Here is a 21,410-nt window from a genome sequence, read left to right on the forward strand (position 1 = left end):
AAAAAAAAAAAAAAAATACAAATGTGGCATATGATGTAAAAAGAAAAGCGCCCACATACCTCGCACCAATGATGCATTTACTTACCAAGCCCATTAGTTTTAAACCTTCAAGAAGTTTGCAGTTCCTGTTCTTCAGCCGATGGGCTTCATCTATGATGACACAGCTCCACCTGATTTTCTTCAGCTCTGGACAGTCGGCTAGAATCATTTCAAAAGTTGTGATGACCACTTGGAACTTGAAAATTCCAGGAACTGGGGCTCCCTATTAACCAAACAAAACCATACAGTTAGTCAATAAAATATAATAATTACTTCTACCTATAAAAAATGTAGCACATTCTTTAAAAGGTTGGCTTTCCTAAAAAACAGTATTTGGTTTTATGTAAACTGGAAGAATGGTTTATTTAAAAACTGAGCAACTTGCTGCAACGTAAGCCTCTCATCAACAATTAAAACAAGAAACAACAGAACAGAATTAAAGTGAGAAACAACAGAACTGGCTGCCAACAGAAGTGGAGGCCTCCAAACCAGTTGGTGAAGAATTGGAAAAGGTAGCGAACTATAAGTAACTAAGTTACAGGGACAATTTTTCAGGTCAGGTCAGGTAAGTATTTAGAGGGTCAGAGTGAAGTTTAAAGCAGAACAGGAGGACCCAAAGTTAATTTTGTCCTTAGATCCACTTTAAATTAAAAGACCCTATCAAACATAACTCTCACAACATCTTAGCGATGGCAATCCAATTCACATTTGCAGTAGAAAGAGGTAATTATGCTGTTCAGTAACAAGTCTGACATGTTCTGTTTGGTATGTTAACTTATCTTAAAAGTGCTTTGACTTTTCCAAGAAAAAAAAAAAAATGAATAAAATGAAAAAACAGATTATAGAATATGGAGGCCAGTGTACTTCTCACTATTAGGAGGAAAGATGTCCTATAAGTCTAATTAAGTTTTAATAAGTTCAACTACTTGACTCCGGTTTCTAGGTTCCTTTACTCTACACTCTGACTCTGTAATTGAACCCAGCAGGTTCAAATTAGACTCACTTGAGAATCCCTGTAGAACATTTCATATTGATGGATCATTTGCCGACTAATCTGGCTTCCATGGTAAACCACAGCATTCATTTCGGTCCACGTTCGAAACTCCCGCTCCCAGTTGGTGATCGTGGACAGTGGCGCAATGATCAAGAAAGGACCCCGGATACCCATGAAAAAAATCTCTGAGAGGAAAGTGATAGATTGGATCGTTTTCCCTAATCCCATTTCGTCTGCCAGGATACAGTTCTTTCTAAAATTTAAAGAAGCAGGTATTACTATTCACACTTCTAAATATCACAAATACTAAAGTAAAGTTTCCTTTTGTTTTGCTTTATTAAAATATTTTAATTTGTGACAGTTGAGTGATCTTCACTTCACTCAATTTTTTATGGTGCTTACTGACCCCTCAAGCTGGGCAATGTGGTTTCTCTCAAGAGCCCTTATGTCTCCACTCTATCATGTAGTGACAAAGTAGCTAATGACATAAAACATTGTGCCCATCGGGAGACAAAGTTTTCGACAAAGGTATCAACAATGCCTACGGTTCAAGACAGCAATTATTTAAACTCTTGCCAGAAAGAAAAATATTATAAGTAATTTTTTATAGGGGAATTTATGAGTCTGATTTTTTCTAAACTTGTATTTTAAGGTTTCTGGTCTGCCCCCTGAAGCCTGTGTGAACTTAGCATAATCTTTTTGTAGGAATGGCCATAAAGTATTTTGATGAACAGTCTTCGCATCTCTCCTATTGTGTCTGATTTATTAAAGCTGTCCAAGACTGGAGCGAATACACTTTTATCAGTAAAGATGGATGATCCAGCAAAACTGGTATGAATTTCTTCAAAGTCATATGCGATTTGCTAGCAAATGTTTTGAATCCTGGACCGGATCTATTTCAGGTTTTCTGGATCACAGAGCTTCACTGATGAAAGTCTATCTTCTCCAGCCTTGGAGAGCTTTAATAAATGAGGACCATTATCAAACACCAAAATCAAAAGTCCAATCATCAATGAAACTTAAAAATAGAGGAGGTAGACAGCAGTGCACTGGCAAGTGCAGCTCACAGCAAAACCATGGCGGGGAGATATCTTCCCAGTAAAATAAGGACAGGAGAACAAAACCTGCTCCACTTTACCTAAAGTTAAATGATGATTTGATTTCATGGAATTCAGTTCTTAACCTCCCTGGTGGTATTCCCGAGTGTGGCTTGGGGTTTATTTTCAGTACCAAAAGTGGTAACCTCGAGCCACACTTGGGGTAAAAATTGTAAGGGAGTTTTAAAGCTTACCTGGTCGCCACGTGCCCGCGGACTCCTCCAGTGGTGCCCGGCATCTGCATCCCCTGGCGGTGCCCGCCCCAGCATCTTGTGTAGCCTGGCGATGCCCATCGCCTTGCATCCTTGGCATGTGAATGTTGGGGAAGCGAGGCCAGGGAATGCAGATGCCCGGTGGGCATGGGACGTGCGAGCAAGCAGCTGGGGGGCGGGACCAGGCAGAAAATTTAAAATAAGTATTTTTTAAATGTACCGCTTTGACATTTAAAAATACCTATATAATAAAACCACCAGTGAGGTTAATATACAAAATAATTACAGGTACTTTAACTAGTAAAATCGTTTCAGCAATTGCTCTGCATTCTAACTGTACATATACCAGTTTACACAATCAATGAAAGCTAAGACATTTAACTTGAAGGGGAGCTGCATGTTCCGTGATAATAGATAAAAGGTCATATTTAACCATTCTACTGTTCACATCAGTCTGAAAGACTCTAACTCACCTGTTGTACCAATTGAAGAGCAGCCAGTTCATACCCTCTAATTGGTATTCCCTTAGCTGGTTGTTATTTTTATATGTGCGAGAACATTCAAGCTTCTGCCAGGAATCAGAGGATGGTCGCTCCTGGGGAAAAACAAACAATGGTTAAAAAAAAAATTTAAGTAAATAAAAAAAAGTGTATACTTAAAGTACCTAATGTTCTGACCATCACAAATACGAGTATGGGGAAATCCTACAAATATTATTTTAGATAGATAATAAGGGAAAAGATTAGAAACGCCTGCCAGGTTTTACAGCTGTGCTACCCAGGATCTCAATACAAAGATTTCCCTTCACTTTCTCTCCTGGAGACTACTTTTAACAAGACAGAAAAGGCAGAATCCGTTGAACAAAGACCAATAACTGCAGGAGAATCTGATAAAGTGTACATTTTTTTCCCATACTACACAAAACTACAAAAATCAAGAACAGTATAATGAAAGATTTTTGCTGCTCCACAAACACAGCCAGTTTCATAAAGACTTTGTTTAATTATTTTGGTGTTAAGGAGCTTGAGTTGCTGGCACAGAGCTATGACATACACATGAATGAAGAAAATTGGGATGGATTTAAAATTAATTTTTTGAACTCTTGTGTCAGAAGTCCCAAAGGCTGGGCCAACTCTATATTATTACTACCAACTGGCAGCAACAAAAAAGGTAGTCAAAATTGATGTATCGGCTTTACCTAAGACAAATATGAATTGCATTATTCTGTGGCTTATGATATGGCTGCGATAAACTTACTCTTGGATGGGTCTATTCTTTAAACTCTAACCACCCCTTGGCTACATAACATACCCATATCTTAACGAGGAGAGAATTTACTTTATCTGGCCTTCTAGAATAAAAAATCCCTGGGTATAAATACCTTATTTTGCTGACAGCAAGGCATTACACTTACTGTAATAGTGTGTTCAGGTAAAACCTGAAGTGCTTCAAACTCCTTAATTTTTCCAGGATCAACATCTTCCTCCAACTCCCAAGTGCTTTCTTCATAGGACAGCGAGCACCACTTTACCAGATAATGCGTCACCTCCTAAAAGAAAAAACACCATCAAAACACAATCCTTTCTGCACCAAAAAAACAGTTGTGGGTTGTTAGTTTCTGCTGAACAGAACATTTAGAAAAATGTAAATGTCTGTGCAAAAGTAAAAAAAATGACTCGTTACATTTCTACAATGCATGTTTATTTCCCCAGGAGGGTTGACAACAATGCAATGAAATTCCAAGCACTGTTATCATCACTGTCAGAGTGATCCACTGCTTTACAGAAAAAGTTACTGTACTTTTTTATCTTTCTGCACCTCTTCACATGTATACATCATTTCTCAATGCTTCTTAAGTGAGTGGAGCTGATGTCCCCACAAGAATTTTAAGAACCTAGTAAAGACACCCCCGGAAGTAAAAACAAGTTGTCCCACAGAATAAAAAAAAACACTAAAACTTCTGCAACATGATCTAAAAGGGGATAAAATGTCAAGGCAAAAATGTGGGCTATACCTATATTTCTCCCATTGAAAGGGATAAGTATTGGGCTCCACATATGGTATGTAAATTTGTGTAGAGCAGGGGTGCCCAACAGGTGGGTCGCAATCTACCGGTAGATCGCAAAGGCAACTCGAGTAGATTGCGGAGCCCTGCCTTTCAAAATAAACTCTAGCGCATACATGAGTTATTAAGTCCAAGTTTTTATCGTTGGTAGATCATTTTGACTTTGTCATTTTAAAAGTAGCTTGCAAGCCAAAAAAGTGTGAGCACCACTGGTGTAGAGTGTCTACATCAGTGGAAAAATGGAAAACAAACCTTTGAAATTTGGTACCTATGGTATGGTGAGAGCCCAGAAATCATCATAACGATTTGTGTGCTGTGAATGTAAAATGTTTTAGTCATTACAAGAAAAAAAAAAAAAAAGTGGGAGAACCCCGATTTGGAAAATTAACAAGACGACCTGTGCCGCATGGCGCTGATGGTCCCATACCAGTGTTCAGTACTCCCCCTGATATTCCTGTATTCGACATAGAGGATATACAGGGTTTGGAGTGTAATCCAGGAGTTAGCAGTGGAAGTGAATATGAAGTATTTTAAAAATTTACTTTTGTATACCTAGGCATATGTAGTTTAATTTTGCTTAATTTTTATGTTTCATTAGTATTATATGAGGTTTATTATTGAGGTCATTATTTCAAAAACGAGCCAATCTTGTCCAGTGGATATGCATAGAATTACTCCCACAAACTCGGACCGCTGTTGGCGATGTTTGTCGCATAGGGGGACAATGCTTCATATTAGGTGGGAATGCTCAAAGATATATCGTTTCCGGGATCTGATTATTCAGATATTTAATGAATGCTGCTGGTTCTACAGTGCCCACTACCCCTAACGTGGCTCTTTTATCCATAATACCGGGCTCGCTTAAAAGTATTAAAAGATCTGCCCTACGGCATTTTCTTGCCGCGGCTAGGGTCCTTATCCCGAGATTATGGAGGCAGTCTGCTGCTCCTTCTAGAACTGACTGGGTATCCGAACTAGAAAAAATCCGTTATAAGAATCTCCCCGATTCCAAATGTATTTATCTTAATGCTCTCGTATACTTGTTCGAGCGCCATCTCTGTATTTGAGTATTAAGGGCTTTCTTATATTTTCTCCAACCTCGGGTGGTACACATCCTCTTTCCCCCTTCCCTTCCCAACCCCCTTTCTTGGGCTGCAATGTTCTTTTTCTTATTGTTTGTTGTTTTTTTTGTCAAAAGATGTTTACACAAGTATATAGCGATATATGCGGCTTAAGATTGTTAGAGTATTACTTATGGTATATACCTCTGAGTGTTTTTATTAACTTCTGTATATCTGTGTTGCTCTGTTTTATTCTGTTTCATGAAGGTTTTGACAGATTATTGCTACGTATCAGAGTATATGCTATATTTAAGATGTATATTTTATGCTCATACGAAGCCAAGGCCGTTATGGGTTAATAAGATTCCTGTGTTTTATGTATGTTTGTTATCTTTCTTTGAAAACTCAATAAAACTGATTGACACAAAAACGAGCCAATCTAGCAAATCCAATACCATATTTGGAATCTATGCATCAAACATAACCTAAAATACTTTAACCTGTTTGGCAAGAAAATGTTTGTTGACTAGTGTTATTGGTCCAGTTGTGTTCAATATATTAGCAGTGTGTTTAAAAAAGTGAATAAAACCCAAAATCCTTATAATAGCATTTAGTTCCATACACACAATGGCATTGAAAGCACTGCACATTGTATTACAAATCAAAACATTGTGGAATGTAGTCCAATTATCCTGGGCTAGAATACCTGTTCACAGGTGCCAGAAGTCAGTTGTCTCCATACAATCACATTTTGACAAGTGTCATATTTTTATTTGCATTAGATTTAGTTGAATTATAGGCACAGAAGCAATCCACGCTCGTCTTGAATTCACCCTTTTCCACTCCATTTAGTCATGTGTAAGCTCCATGTTGTTGCTTAAAGCGTACCTAAACTCAGAATTTTCATTTTCGGGTGGATAACCCTTTTATGTAAGGTAAAAATTATTTTTTTCTTTTTGTTTTGTTTTTAGGTGCAACACCCTAGGTGGATAATAATGAATGGGAGCGCAAAGCCTCCCGGGATACATACATCAGGCATCCTGGGAGGCTCTTGGACACTCCTACGCTGCCTGAGCATTTCGGGCATGCACAGAAGGAGCCGTTTTCATGCAAAAAAAAAATTTGCCGATTTCACACATGCGCAGTGAGATCAGCAATTTTATTTCTCATCCTAAGTCACCTGATCTCGTGCCTGGGTCGAGTGACGTAGGATGAAAGACCCGTAAGAGAAGACAAGAATGGCGGCGCCCAGAGCACCGGGACGGCGCAGGACCCGATGTAGGACACACTCGGAGTGATCAGACTGCCCTGCGGGATTAAAGGTAAGTTTATTTTTTTTTTTAGTTTAGTTCCTCTTTAAAAGTCTTAACTAGTCTCCAAATAAGGGCACAGAGTGCCTCGGCAGCCAATCACCAAGCACAATCTATGTCTATTGGGGAAAAAGGATGGGTCACATGAACCCAGAAAGGCATTTAAAAAACTGAAGACTAAACTTAATATTTTTTTTCTCAAAGGACATATGCTTTTTAAGTACCAAAAAGGCCTTTTGTCCAAGCACCTTTTAAATACATCAAATTCTCTCATTTTCTGTCCAAGGCCTAGAGGACACCTACCTCTCCTGTGTCAGAGTCCTTTGTATGGGCCACCTCCAATACTCTGTCCACCTCCACGTAATCTGGATTAAACATATCTTCATCGGGCTGAGGGAGAAAAATTAGGATATTAACCATCACTGTAAAAAGGGAGAGTAAGCATTGTATATAGTTCTTTATGTTTGTCTATGTTCAGGACTAATAAAAATAAAAAATCTATTTTACTGTTAGCCGATGAATAAATACTATAATAAATGTGAATATTAATGTAAACTACAACTGAGAACTAAAATGGAGTCCTCCCCCACACGCTTGCTGTATTCATTTTTCTGAAAGCCAACAGCTTGGTACTCTGTATTTAAATTTTTTTTTTACTGATACTTTAGATTTTTTTTTCCTTTTCACATTTAATACAAAAGAACAAAACAATTATAGTTTCCAGTTATGTATTGAAACAGTGTGAATAAAGATAAGCGAAAGACATATTAAGCTGACCTCAGTGAATATGTGTTTCATCTGGGCTTGCTTGTTCCGAAACCTCTTGATTTTTTGTTGGATTCTCGGATCCTTCTCAAGATCTTCAAGAGTTGCCCATTTGCAGTGAAGGTATGAGCTGTGAGAGATTTGACATAAAGGTTACAAAACTAATCGGAACAAAAATAAATTGATCAACGCAAACCCAACTCCAGACACAAATAACACCCAAATGTGTGTTACCCTCACATGATAAGAGCCCACCAGTATCCATTTACATCTTTCCCCAGAAGGGTGCAATGACATGACAGTTCCTTTTTGAAGTTACATTTCAAGGCCATGTTTGTATTTGTCACTTTTTTTGCCAAATAGGTTTTCCATTAGCAACATGCGTGTTATTAGACAAACGTAAATACAGCCTTAGTCTGCCCAGTCATTGATAACCAGATACATTTAAAATTCCAGGCAGCTGACGTTTTAAGTAAAAAACAACCAACTTACAAATTTCTATACTTGACAAAAAATTCTTCTACTTCCACTGGTAATCCTCCAGGAGCGGTCTGAAATAGAAAAGTCTCGGTGAATAATTACAATATTCTTTTTGTCCAAGGAGATGAACAATTTGATGATTGATGGCTTCACTTGGAATTATTACTATTTTCAGTAGTTTGAAGTAAAAACAGTAGGCAAGACACCACAAGAAATACATAAATGGAGTTAGCTTTGCCTTTGGAAAGGATTTGTAATTCTGTTCATTTAGATGTGTCACCCAAACACCACTGCAGTAAAAAAAAAAAAAGGCCTGGTTCAGTACCCAGCTTAAGCTTTACATGGATAAGGAATAGGCATCAATACAATGCAGTTTGATGAAGTTACCCACTCCCCTCCTTTATTAGACGATACCTGTGTTAAAGTGGAACTAAAATCAAAATATATATTAAAAAAACACTTTCCTTTAACCTCCCTAGCGGTAACCTCGAGTGAGACTCGGGGTAAAAAAAAAGTTGCTAAAAGCGGCAACCCCGAGTCACACTCGGGGTAGGTAACCCAATGGAAGTAACAGTAAATACAGCGCTTATCTTATCCGCCGGCCTCCCGCGCTGTCCAAAGCTGCGATCTTTGTCTTTTTCTCTCTTCCTCCGGCCGGCTTCTGCATCCGATGAGTCACCGGGGAGTTTCCGGTGACATCGGTGCGTGTGTACGTTGCCGGCATTGAATGCAATACAAAAATCATTTGTATTGCATTCAATGCTAAATAACTATTGAATGCAATACATTGGATTTATATGTGTAAAAGCAGTACATTGTTTTCAAGAACATTTATTTTACAGTATATATATATATATATATATATATATATATATATATATATATTAGTAGGAGTATAATATGTATTTTTAAAATTTTTTTTTTTTTTTTTAAATATATAGATTTTTAATTTTTTCAATTTATTATTTTTACATGATTTTGTGTTTCAAACTTTTTTATACTCATACTATTAGATTATATAGTAAAAGAAATTTTCATGAAAAACAATGTACCGCTTTTAGACATATAAAACCAGAAAGAAATGAACCGCTAGGGAGGTTAATCCGGTAGATCCGTCGATCCATCGGGAGTTTTTTTCGAATGGTTCCTGCATAAAACGGATATCCTTCTTTGGCTGGGGTGCCTCATCGTCTTCACTCCTCTTATTCATACATGACACGATTTTGCACTGCACAGGTGCAAGATCAAGTAACGTAGATAGGGAAAAAGAATTCCGGTCTCACAGCGCATGTATGAGATCGGCAATTATTTTCTACCAACAAAGAAAGAGCATGTGCAGAAGGAGCAGCCAAGAGCCTCCCGGAAAAGGCTTTGTGCCGCAGAGGTCAAGACAGAAAGAGGGAGGCGCTGCACCCTATTTAAAAAAAAATAATTAAATACAATATTTACTTTATATAAAAGGGTTGTCTACCCTTTAATCTAAAATAAAAAATTTGAGTTTAAGTCCACTTTAACTAACAGCACGTTTTGAACAAATATCCAACTTGGTTGTCAAATTCTATCTCTAGGTAAGAATACTTTCCATGTGGGTAACATAACCAGTAACCTTGAACATGCAGGTAAGTATATTTTGGCGTGGAAGAACTATTGCTTGTGCCTTCTGCAACAACCAACCTGCCTGCTTGCATTTATTTATTTTTAGAATATAGTTCGGTGTCAAATGCCTAGGATAAGTATGACACAAATTCTTGACTCGGAAGCAAGAAGGACCCAAGACCACACAAAGGAACATAAAATGTTCTTACAATTAACATTTATTGAACGCACCTCTTTTTGAATAACTCTTGAAGATAAGATCCTTTCTATTATGTTGGCATCATCTTCTGGAGGTTCCTATAATAATACAAAGCACCGGGAAAAATGACACAAATAAATCTCAGTATAATCCTACATCTATTTTCATGAATGGAAACTATTATGTACCTTCAGTTAACATTCATTTTGCTAGAAATCTGAGGTTATTTTCACATTTTAAAATGAAGAAAAAAAAAATCCACTTTTGCTAAAAAAGTCGATGACACACAAACCATTTTGCAACTCATATTGGAAACCAACCTGTGCATTTCAATCTGAGAGCTCTGTGATTTTCTAGAACCGGGGTTAAATTTAAATGTGCTTTGTTTCCAAAATTGTACAGCACCGTGAGGGTAATTGTGCACACAACTCCTGCAGAAATGGTACACTATAGGGTCGAAGCATTTATGACATCTATAGGAGCTTACTGGGCTTTCCAAAACCAGAACTAGCCACCCCTCTTACAAGGCTTCCCACACAATTTTTTGGTGGGAATTTGTGCTTATGAAGTCATAAGAATGAAAGAGAAAACATGGCTTATAATTGGCTTTTCAGTTCATTGTAAAGGTCTTTTGTACAGTCTACCTAAGTTTCCACACACCAAGTGCACAATTATCTAAAATATCTTTGTATGCTTAAGCATTAACCATACCCGTTACTGGAAAAAATGTAACCTAACTTGAAAGATGCCCACATATTTTTGGGCATATACTATAAGTGTGATATACAAAACATTTTGCCATTACTGTGTATTTTCTGCATGTGTAATGGGCCCCACTGCTCAGAAGACAAATTTCTGCTGTCCTTGCAAAGTAAATTAAAATTTTGGGGGGAAATCACTCTACAGGTCTGTGTCAATATGCTTTTGTTCACTGCAAGAAGGTTCTGGATTCCCATACAAAACTCACATATTACAGGTCAAGTCCAAGCGAAATGAAGGTCAATGAATTCTGAATGATCTCAGAAGCCATTGACATTAAAGTCTGGTAAATAAAGGCCCAAATGCTCACTGTCACCTATAAAACCTATACTCCTTACCTCAGCCTGCCATGCCAGGGTGGATGCAGATAACGCAGAGGCTCTACCGGCTCCCAGCACAGCGATTGTTTCGCCATCATCATCCACCACTTTAAAGTCCAGATCTTCGTTGTATTTTCGTCGCTTCACTTGCCGGCCAGACCTCCGTTTCTGTGGTGGGAGAAGAATGAGTTCAGCAACAAACACTGACATAGTGCAGCCACTAACATGGACCTCAAACTAATCAATTCATATTGACTTTATCCAAATGTGTGTATGCATGTAAAATTTGGACAACTAAAGTTAAGTGCAAGCAAAACAAAAATGGCAATAACTGTAAAAAGTTTCTAACATGTGAAAGACAGGTACAAACAGAATTCCCACTGTTTGACAGCACTTGTGCACACTGACTGGCCAGCACTGTTACAATGGGGTGGTGAGAGTTCTAAAACCGGTGTAAGGTCTCACAATAGTAACATGCAGTACCGTGACAAAAAGTAAATACAAATGTATTGTATATTTAGATATTTTCCAGCAGTTTCTCTTTATTTTGATGCAGCATATAAACATGTTACTTAAGGTTTTACTGATGATAATGGTGTTGGCTAAAGATGACATGGATATGTACTGTGATACCTGGCTGTCCAGTGACTCTGTAGACTCCTCGGTGCTCTGACATGCAGAGTTTAGAACAGACATGTCACTCTCCATGCCCTCTTCATAGGATTCTGCTTTCCTTTTCCCTTTCTTTTTCTTCTCTACTGGTGTTGGTCCCTGTTCTTTGCTGAAACGTAATATACAAAAGTAAGCGACCTTGAATCATCCAAATCTTGATAAATGACCCTGCTGTGGTTTAATCCAATACAGTAAAATTTAAACATAGAAGGACAGAGCCATTACACTTAATGTGCACCTTTTGCATTCCAGAAATCTATAAGACCAAGTGGAAAATTAATGGTCTTTTTCACCAGCTGATTATTCTCTAATGTGCTGCCTAAAATGACCCTGTATAAAATCACAACCACCTTGCAAAAAAAAAAAAAACAAAAAAAAAAAATTAATACTTTTCAGTATGGTGGGCAGTGTTCTGCTATCACAAAAAGGTGGAGGCATCCTTGTGCTAACTGTGATAGACAACTTGACCATTGTCTAGTAAAATAGATACTGTGTCTAAGGTGCTCTATTTATAGATTATAGCTGCATATTTTAAATTTGTCTGCTTATATACAATTTAGCAAACATAAAAGGTTACATTAACTTAAAGAAAAGTGGTAACCTTAGAATGCCTAAAGTTGGACATAAAGTGGACCTAATCATGACATTTTTACTAATCTATAAAAGGGAGTTGTCCCTGATGGATTGTTGCAGAAGGAACTTCACCTGTCTAATTGTGGGATGGAATTGAGTGCTTTAAATTCTGATAATGTCAATTTGCTAGAAAAAAAAAAAAGAAGAACAACCAATTCAATACCCTAAAAGACCTAGCTGATATATACTAGTAGATCCCATCCATTTATGTTGGGACAGGCTCATGACGTTTTTTACTTTAACAGCCCTGTCATCCAGCACTGAAAATCCATGTGCCACGACACGTACAGCAGACTTGCAGGGACAATAGCACAGGAAGTAGACATTTGTCTTGTCATGTGATTCATTTCTTATTATTTACACAGAACTAACGTATCTGAAAACAGTCTCCTCCTTGAAAACGTTGCTATCCAATATCCATATTTAGTATTCTGCACTGAATTTTTTTAAGCTGGATGGGAAGAACCTGTAGGCGGATGGAGGCCCCTGTACAGTGAATCAACTTTTTTTCCAAAAACAGCTGGTAGGTTACTGAAAAGTGCAGGGTGGTATGTCTGGCTAAGAGGGGTAGGGGAGAGCATGGATATGCGTTATAAATGCACAGGGTTCAAATGACCAGAAGACGTGAATCTGCCATGTAGGTATCTACACTGTAGGAAAAACTCAAGTGATGCCAAATATAAAAATGCCACTGAAAAAAGAAAACAAACTCCAAGCAAATGTTTTGCACAGGACCAGAGTATTGCAAACCCACAATGCTAATACGGCCACCCTGCTGCTTAAAAGGATATCAAAGCACATACTAATCAATGCTGTTCTTTGCACAGAGCAGCCACAGGTACACTCCTGAAACATAAAAGCTAGACAAATAAATATTGAGGATCTCGGCCTGGGAAAACCACTGTTGCCGTAATAATAATAAACATAAAAAAAACAAAAGCATTACACACAGCATAATGCAACACACATATTGTGATGCACATCACAAAGCAGGAATATGAAAAATAAATTACAACAGCACACAGATTGAGGCCACATATGTTGATGCACAATATTAGGAAACTGATTCAAATTGAAAACAGGTGCACCAAAAATTAGGTCCGAGACTGTTTTGCATTGGCTGGTCCCATCGTTATGCACATTTTACCTTGTATTCCTCAATGGTTTATTATGCTTGTTTTAAAATCTTTAAGAAATGTTTTGAAAAGAAAGGGGTCAGGTTTAGTTTTAACGTCCTATTTTGGCTGCCAATACTAATTGAACTTGAGTGGTAATGCACCACAGCAGTCCTCAAAAGTAAGATTACTTACTTATTAAGTCTCAGCACCTTCCCCAGTCTGCGATTCAGGTGTCATACTTACATGTCCCCATACCACCGTAATCCTCGTAAAGCCTCCCCAAATTTTCACATAAAGGGGTGCTGAGATCTAATAACGTCATTAAAATGTGGCTAACCTTTTAATAAACACATTTTTGTTTTGTTTTTTTTGCACAAAACAGATTAAAACAAAAAAAAGCATAGTGTAAAAAATATAAAGTATAGTTCTTTTGCAATGTATTTTTTGTCCCCAGTTTTCTTTAACAAAGAGCCAACCTAGGCTCACCTTGTTTTCTTGGATTTGGTTTTAACAACCGTTTCCGAATTAGTTTTCTTCTCTTTCGGAGGTTTGGGCTCCTTCGGTTTCCTTGGCTTCTTGGGCTCCTTCGGGCTCTTGAGTTGTTTAGGTTCCTTGGCCTCTTTGGGCTCTTTTGCCTTTTTAGGTTCTTTAACTTTCTTGGGCTCCTTCTTTTTCTTTGGTTTTGTCTCCTTTTCTTCCCCCTGTTCCTTTTTTTTCCGTTTTTTCTTTACGCCGGTCCCACCCCCTCCGCTGTCCTCCATCCCGTTAAGATTGTTTGGTGAGCCGAGCTCACAGGTTTCCTGCTCAGGAAAAAGTTCATCCTCAGCCAAGAGCCCGGAAGGAGTGTCCAAAAGGGTTACAGGGTGAAAATCTTCAAGATTCGACTCGGAGAATGGGGCAAGTACTTGGCGTTCGCAGGATATAGAGGCACTGGACATTGGTGAATAGCTAAGTGCTTTCAGGTTGGGCAGCTGGAATGACAAAATGGAATAAAAGTAAATATTATAAATCACACAAAAAACTGGGAATTCCACCAATGCCAGTTTATGGACTACATGCCAACAAGAACGCTGAAGGGTAATACCAGTGAAACCTTATAACTCTGGGTACTGTTAGGATGCGGCACAATTTTTTTTTTTTTTTTTTTTTTTTACACTTTAGAAAATCAAGCAAGATTACTGGGTAAATGTCTCAACATGCCAAGATTTAATTTTCTACAGAATAAACTGTTTTTGCAAACTCTGTGCAAAAAAATCCCCACCCTACTCATTTTATGACTACCTTTCAAGAATCTGGGATTGCAATAAATCTAGGGGCTGCATCATGCATACATCAACCACAGCTTCTGGGATGGTGTACTAGTTTGTCTCCCTTCCTCCTTTATATGTTGCTTTCGCCACCAAAAATGACTGCCAGTAGGACAGGCCAATAGAAAAATATGTAAAAGGCGGAAGCAAAGGTTAACCATGCAATTATTGTACAATGCTTGCAAAACACAGATCAGAGTTTTGAAGATCCGCGTGTGTTCTGTAAATAATCCATACATGAAAGACGACTTCAGGGTTTTTCAACCTTTATAACATGGGAAACCCTCGAAAATAACATTCAGATCTTCGAGGAACCCCTGCTGCAAGTACTGTATCCACAGCTCACAGTACATTAGTGCGGTGGTCAATGGGAAGAATGCTGCTTACATTGCTGATCAGTGGGAAGAATAGATAAAAAGATCATTGGTTCCAGTGGTAACTGACCTTAGAGGACCAAATTGCTCTAGGAAACCCTAGCAACCTCTGCAGGTACCCTAGTTGAGAAACACCGATCCAGAGTTTCCAGGACTTTGGATTTGAGTTGACAAACCAAATGATGGCAAACCAAAGGTTCATAATAAATAAAACAATGCTGTGTGGTCACATACTTTAGCTTAGACATAGTTAAGTGTCTTTTAGCGGAAACACAGTATACAAGAAACCAGAATTAGGTTTAAATTTTTTTGCAAATCTAAAAACAAAATACTAAATTTGGAGATGAAAAAAAGCAAGAGTGTCCATTCTGAAAAAGGTGATATTCTGATAGCATCCCCCTCGTCCTCAAAGTTAGGGTATACGCATTGACCCATGTCACTTGTAGTGAGATCTGGTGTCAAAGCCCCCCTGGGCTCCACCACCCAACATGACAGTGATCATCAGAAAAGTCACATGTTCCCAGATACCTAGAAGCCCAACTGATGGGAATATAGAGCATAGACACCAATGGAGTGGAATAGACGTAAGGAAACACAGATAGGCGAGAGTACCTTGCTGTTGGGTCATTGGGCTATTAGGAGCCATGTAAAAGTATCTCCTTAGAAGCAAAAAAAAAAATTATTTTTCAACACATTCAAACTCTGTATTTTAATTTACTTGTTTGAAAATGCATTTTGCAATAATTCACTAAAAAAAAGAGAAACAGACATACCTGCTGTTCTTGTTTTTGTATTTTCATGATCATATATTAAATGTTTTGCACCTACAAACAAAAAAGAAAAAAAATAATTATTGTAAAAATACAATGACAGTTGAAGAAACAAATAGTTTACAACGATCAACTCTGACTGAATGTAATAAATTAATCATTTTCATTCTTCAAAAGCACTTTATGGTAAAGCTTTCACAACGGTCAACACAGCAAAACAAGAATATGATATATTGGTATTCAATGGCAAAGTTTTTTAACACTTTTCATTTTAAAAAAAGAAACCCAAGGACAGCACTTACAACCCCTGCCAACTATCTAAAATGAAAATAGGTTTGTGACTGGAGCAGAGTTTTAAGCGGAACTTTAGTTCTTCTCGCACAATTTGTAAGCAGGCAGGTCTTTAATGCAAAAAAGGGCAGGCAATGTCCCTTCTGCAATAAAATATACATGAAGATCAGAACAGCAGGAAGAGATGAAGGGTTAAGGAATGTAAGCCGGCGTTTCTCTACCAAGGTTTTGTGGACCCCTCCAGAGGGTGCAGTGTATAGTAAGCGGTGAAAAATATGAGTCAGGGGTTCCCCAAGATCTGAAAGGTTTTTCAAGGGTTTCCTAGCAGTGTTCTCCCCAGACCCTTTTAGCTGGGCGCACCACCCAGAACTTTTCAGTAACCACTCGGCTGTTTTTGTGAGGTTACTGATAAATTGGGTCAGAATCCAGGAGCTGCTCAAAACTTTTTTTTTTTTTTTTTATATATAAACACGGGGGAACCCTTGAGATAACTTTAGGAATCCCCCTGCTATAATTACTATATCCACAGCTCAGAGTGATGCTCAATGTCACCCTTTCAAGTAAGTATATTCAATGACCTAAAATGCACTACAAGGTTTCCAGGAGAAAATGCAAGTTTGTGCCAAAACGGATGATCAAAGCTTGGTCATCGGAATGCATTTCCAATGGCGATCTAATGATGACCCTTCTGTGTTCAGGCTGTAAAATATACCACACATATTATGATGATGGACAAGAAGTCACACCTAAATGATCTAAAAAGAAAGACTACACATGGATTTGAGCATCATGTCTGACCAAAGCTAAATAAGGTTCAACAAAACAAGCATCAGTGGCAGCCATCACACACAGGGATTTTCTGATCAAACTTTCCATTTATCAAAAAGTCAGTCGGATTGTAAAGTGCAGTTGATGCCTTTATGAACCAATCAGAGTTCATATCTTAAATAAAATAAGGCAACTCTTTTGCTTGCTCCGCGGCAAATGTTTGAAAAAACATGGTCATCCTTAAAAAGTCCTATCACCTAACTTCAGCAAGAAGTTTCTATAGGATCAGACATTTAATATATCAGCATGTTCTTTATGTGCAACAGTCTCCCTTGGAATGCAAAAGCCCTGAGAAAACAATTGGGTGACGCTATCTTGGATGTGATGTCAGCATCTCCAATAGACCTAGAGTTGTGGCTTAAGGGGAACTCCATAGTATTCCTTTCACATCTTCCCTGGCAGCTACATAAAAGTATGTAGAAGGTAAGGGTTGGAGGAGCTAGGCCAACACTGATGTTTCCAAATAGGAGAAGGTTAAGATGTGCAAGCAGGTTGTGAAATAGAATGGAGTAAGTTTGCTAGCAATGTTAGAGGCACACTGCAAGTCATTAAGAATCATTTATTAGAATGGAAAATATTGAAGATATTAAAATGCTTGATTTTTCCAGTGCTATTACCTCCAATTTTTTAAATTGGTGACAGGATCCCTTTAACGCCTATTAGAGCAAGTCAGCAACTGTTTGTTTTGGCACCATGGACGGTGGTTCTTGCAGACGCGAGACTCCCGAGTGTTTAGTTACATACTGTATGCGGTCATATTTGGGTTTTATTAGCGGATATGTGTAGGTGACATGTCCTCTTTAACTTCTGCATGCCTCAGGAAAGAAGAAACAGCAATGTGCAGACAGAGGGAGGGGAACTCTGTCCTTCACACAGCACATCCCTTGCTTACAGGTCTGAACATTAATCTCTTCCTGGCACGGCCACATCACCAGACAGACTTTTCTGCTGCAATGTGCTGAGGAAGTGCTGCCAGCCATCCAAAGAGCATCGATGCTGCTGTAAGAGAATCTCGCGGGAGCTTGGGATAGGGAAAAAAATAAAAAGGAACACATAGAACAGGGGACGTGTTGTTACTTGCCGCTGCTGTACATAAAGCATTGAATTGAAACCTATCTGCAGCAAATCATTCAGCACTGTACATCTGCTTTCTCTTCAATGTCAAGAGCATCATAATAAATCCATTCGCTGATACCCAGACATAGCCAATGCGGTTTTTCCAATACAGAAGAAGTTAAATGCGACAGGGCTGGAAAACACAAGCTTAACCAGGCACAAACATTGAATGCAAAACTGCAATCAAATATGCACAGAAGTTTACAGCTCTTTTTGCCGCAAAGTGGTCATAAATGGAAGGAGCCAGTCGCACAGAACATTTTGGGTTCTATTGTGCGATACGTCTATGATGAGGTCGGAATGCGAATAATTGTAGTAGAGGATCTGGGCTTTGGCAGGGCAAGGGAATGGACAGGCTGGAAAGTTCCACCGATGATGCACAGATAAATGTGGCTTAGTGGTTAGGTTGCAGTGCTGGGTCCAAGGTTCAAATCTGGGCCAGGACACTATCTGCATGGAGTTTGCAGCTTCTCCCTGTGTTTGTGTGGGTTTTCTCTGGGTGCTACGTTTTCCGCTTACATCCCAAAAACACGCAGTTAGGTTAACTGGCTTCCCCTAAAATTGACCTTAGACTGTAATAGACAAATGACTATAGTAGGAACATCAGATTGTGAACCATTTTGAGGGACAGCTAGTGATATGACTACGGACTATGTAAAGCGTTGCGTAATATGTTGGCGCTATATAAATACTGTGTACGAATAATAATAACCTAGCAATGCCCAATAATATGTTCACCAAGGTGCTTACTAGTTCCTAAACTTTGTTAGTTTTCTATAGCTTTTTCCAACTCCCAGAACAATGACAACGATTCCCCAATTCACCGTATCTATGGAAGCGCAGCTTTATCACCCCAGACTGCTCACTTGATTTGGACTACAACCACCTCCATTACACCTCCGTTCCATTAGATTGGGTTGTGCAGCTCACCAAAGATGGCCATAAAAACAGAAAACATTGTTTAGGATATCAGTTCAGTTTACAGGAAGTTACAATGACACCAAATTTCTTGCAGAATCAGAGATTTTCTGTACTAGCAGAAAAAGAATTTAAATAAATCAAATGCATCCAACATATCCAAGGACTGCTAAGCTGCAAGCTATTGCAATTATATTGCCATGAGATATACATTATGGGAGGTGGAATCTTTTCAATTGGATCAGTTCTGCAAATGTTTTTAAAGCCCAAATGCAGGCAGAAATAGATCCATGAAAAACTTATTTATTTTATCTTGCGCTTCTACTAACAACCTGCAAGGTAGAACTGCCATGGACAGATAGAGATCCAACAATGTGATCCAGTCCGGTACTAATCCACTGCACAATGCTCACAATCCAACAGGGAGCTTGTGTACAGAAGGGGGCGCCCACACTTTTTTGGCTTGTGAGCTACTTTTAAAATGACCAAGTCAAAATGATCTACCAACAATAAAATCTTGGACTTAACTCCTGTGTGCGGTAGAGTTTATTTTAAAAGGCAGGGCTCCGCAATCTACTTGCGTTGACTTTGCGATCTACCGGTAGATCGAGATCCACCTGTTGGGCACCCCAGGTGTACAGTGTTGGAGGGCAGAGTGATGAGCCTATCCACATAGTGATGTTCCATCATCCAACCAGCAGGCTGGAAGCAAAGCCACCCTCTATGAATTGCTTAGATTTTTGACAGATTCATTTTACCTACAACAGACAAGAATGAAGTAAAAGCTCTAGCAGAAGTGCTTAGATTACAAGATTTTTTACCAGATTCACATACAAGCATTTCATATGTGTATTTGTCTATTCATTGAGCTTTAAATAAAAGCAACAATGCCAAGGTGGCATTTTTGTAGCAAACTGTCAATTAAAAGCATACTAAAGTAAATACGAAGCATACCCAGCAGCGTGTAAAGAAGCCTTTGGTAAACAGGAATGCATCAATAGTTGTTCTGCTTTTAACCCCAAATCAAAACAACAATGAACAATATTCTAACAGCCACATTTGGGACCACAGGTATAGATACCGCACTGCTACAGTCCATGACAAACATAAGGTATTCATGTATAATTCAACCTGTTGGCATATAACCAAAGAATGCTTGCCGTACACCAAGGAATGCAAGTGGTGTAATATTACACCTAAATACGCAATTTCATTTCTTCTGCAACATGAAAAGATTTTAGAGCCTTTATAGACCCTATTAATTTCTGCCTGGACAATACAACAAGAACCATACAATGGAAGACAAACATGATGCACCCTTCTTGCCTTCAGCAGTATTAGACTAACCGTGTTCTCCCCAGACCCTTTTAGCTGGGTGCAACACCCGGCACTTTTCAGTAACAAACTGGCTATTTTAGGGGGTTAATAAGGAGTCGGGTCACAATACAGGGGCTGCCACACGCCTGCAATTTCTTACCACCCAGCTTAAAAAAAAAAATTAGAACATTGACTAAACATAGCTGCATCCTGAAGCTTGGAGAAAAACCTGGAGATGATCAACCAATTCAAGTCTTTGAGATTCTTTTGGAGGGCTATAGCAGAAAAATGATAAATGATAAATGATATAAAAAAGGTTATTTTAAATGTTAAGGATTAAGAAAGGCAGAAATCTTATCGGTTGATGGTTTTGTCCTAATCCGTTACATGCTTAGGCTGTGTACATACATGCAATAATTGTAAACGATCTTTCACAATCCTTTCAAACAACTGCACGATGCATGAACGAATGATGTACATTCGTACATGCACAGTTCTACTCTATGGGGAGGGGGGAGAACGACAGAGTCGTCCATAGATCTGGCAAGATGGTCATTCGGACGACGAGCACTGTACACTGTATGTAAGATTCTCGTCCAATATTAGCCCTGGGCCGATTATTGGATTAGAACCATTGCACATGTGTATATAGTCTTAGTATTAGAAAGAATGGATAACCCTGACAGGCAGTAATAAAACATACCATAATAGTGAGGTAGGTTTACAATGTATGTTAGGATGTTACTGCCGTGTGTGTCCCCTTGAAAGAGGAGATCTCTTACTTCCTGTCAAGATGACAGGAATCAGGGGGGGAAAAAAACCCCCAAGGACAGCATTTACAACCCCTATCAACTATCCAAAATGAAAGGCTTGTGGCTGCAGCCGAGCTTAAAGCGGAACTTTAGTTCTTCCCGCACAATTTGTAAGCAGGCAGGTTTTTTAATGCAGAAAAGGGCAGGTGATGTCCATTCTGCCATAAAACATACATACCTACCTGTTTGTCATCTTCTTTCTAAAATCAGTATCCTGGCCCAGCCAACCAAGATGGCCACAGATCAGAAAAGCAGAAAGAGAAAGGGTTAAGGAACGTTGGCCAGTGTTTTTCAACCAAGGTTTTGTGTACCCTAGGGTTCCTCCAGAGGTTGCGGTGTATCGTAAGCTGTGATCAC

The 21,410-nt window shown here is 38.7% G+C and overlaps 1 protein-coding gene across 3 annotated transcripts in view; it reads right to left on the reverse strand.

Moving 5' to 3' along the window:
• Window positions 1–21,410, reverse strand: part of CHD6 (chromodomain helicase DNA binding protein 6) — an 80,204-nt gene that overhangs the window by 37,825 nt on the left and 20,969 nt on the right. For all 3 annotated transcript variants that reach the window (XM_072403658.1, XM_072403659.1, XM_072403656.1), the window contains 12 exons: window positions 15,775–15,825; window positions 13,807–14,291; window positions 11,531–11,678; window positions 10,916–11,065; window positions 9,851–9,916; window positions 8,036–8,094; window positions 7,556–7,673; window positions 7,082–7,168; window positions 3,757–3,891; window positions 2,816–2,937; window positions 1,043–1,286; window positions 86–262 (listed from right to left, as the gene is read on the reverse strand). In XM_072403658.1, coding sequence (XP_072259759.1) covers window positions 86–262; window positions 1,043–1,286; window positions 2,816–2,937; window positions 3,757–3,891; window positions 7,082–7,168; window positions 7,556–7,673; window positions 8,036–8,094; window positions 9,851–9,916; window positions 10,916–11,065; window positions 11,531–11,678; window positions 13,807–14,291; window positions 15,775–15,807 — 1,824 coding nt within the window. In that variant the 5' untranslated portion in view covers window positions 15,808–15,825. The remainder of the gene's footprint in view (window positions 1–85; window positions 263–1,042; window positions 1,287–2,815; window positions 2,938–3,756; window positions 3,892–7,081; window positions 7,169–7,555; window positions 7,674–8,035; window positions 8,095–9,850; window positions 9,917–10,915; window positions 11,066–11,530; window positions 11,679–13,806; window positions 14,292–15,774; window positions 15,826–21,410) is intronic.

Source organism: Pyxicephalus adspersus, chromosome 3 (genome assembly GCF_032062135.1).
Source record: "Pyxicephalus adspersus chromosome 3, UCB_Pads_2.0, whole genome shotgun sequence".
Classification (NCBI taxonomy): Eukaryota; Metazoa; Chordata; class Amphibia; order Anura; family Pyxicephalidae; genus Pyxicephalus; species Pyxicephalus adspersus.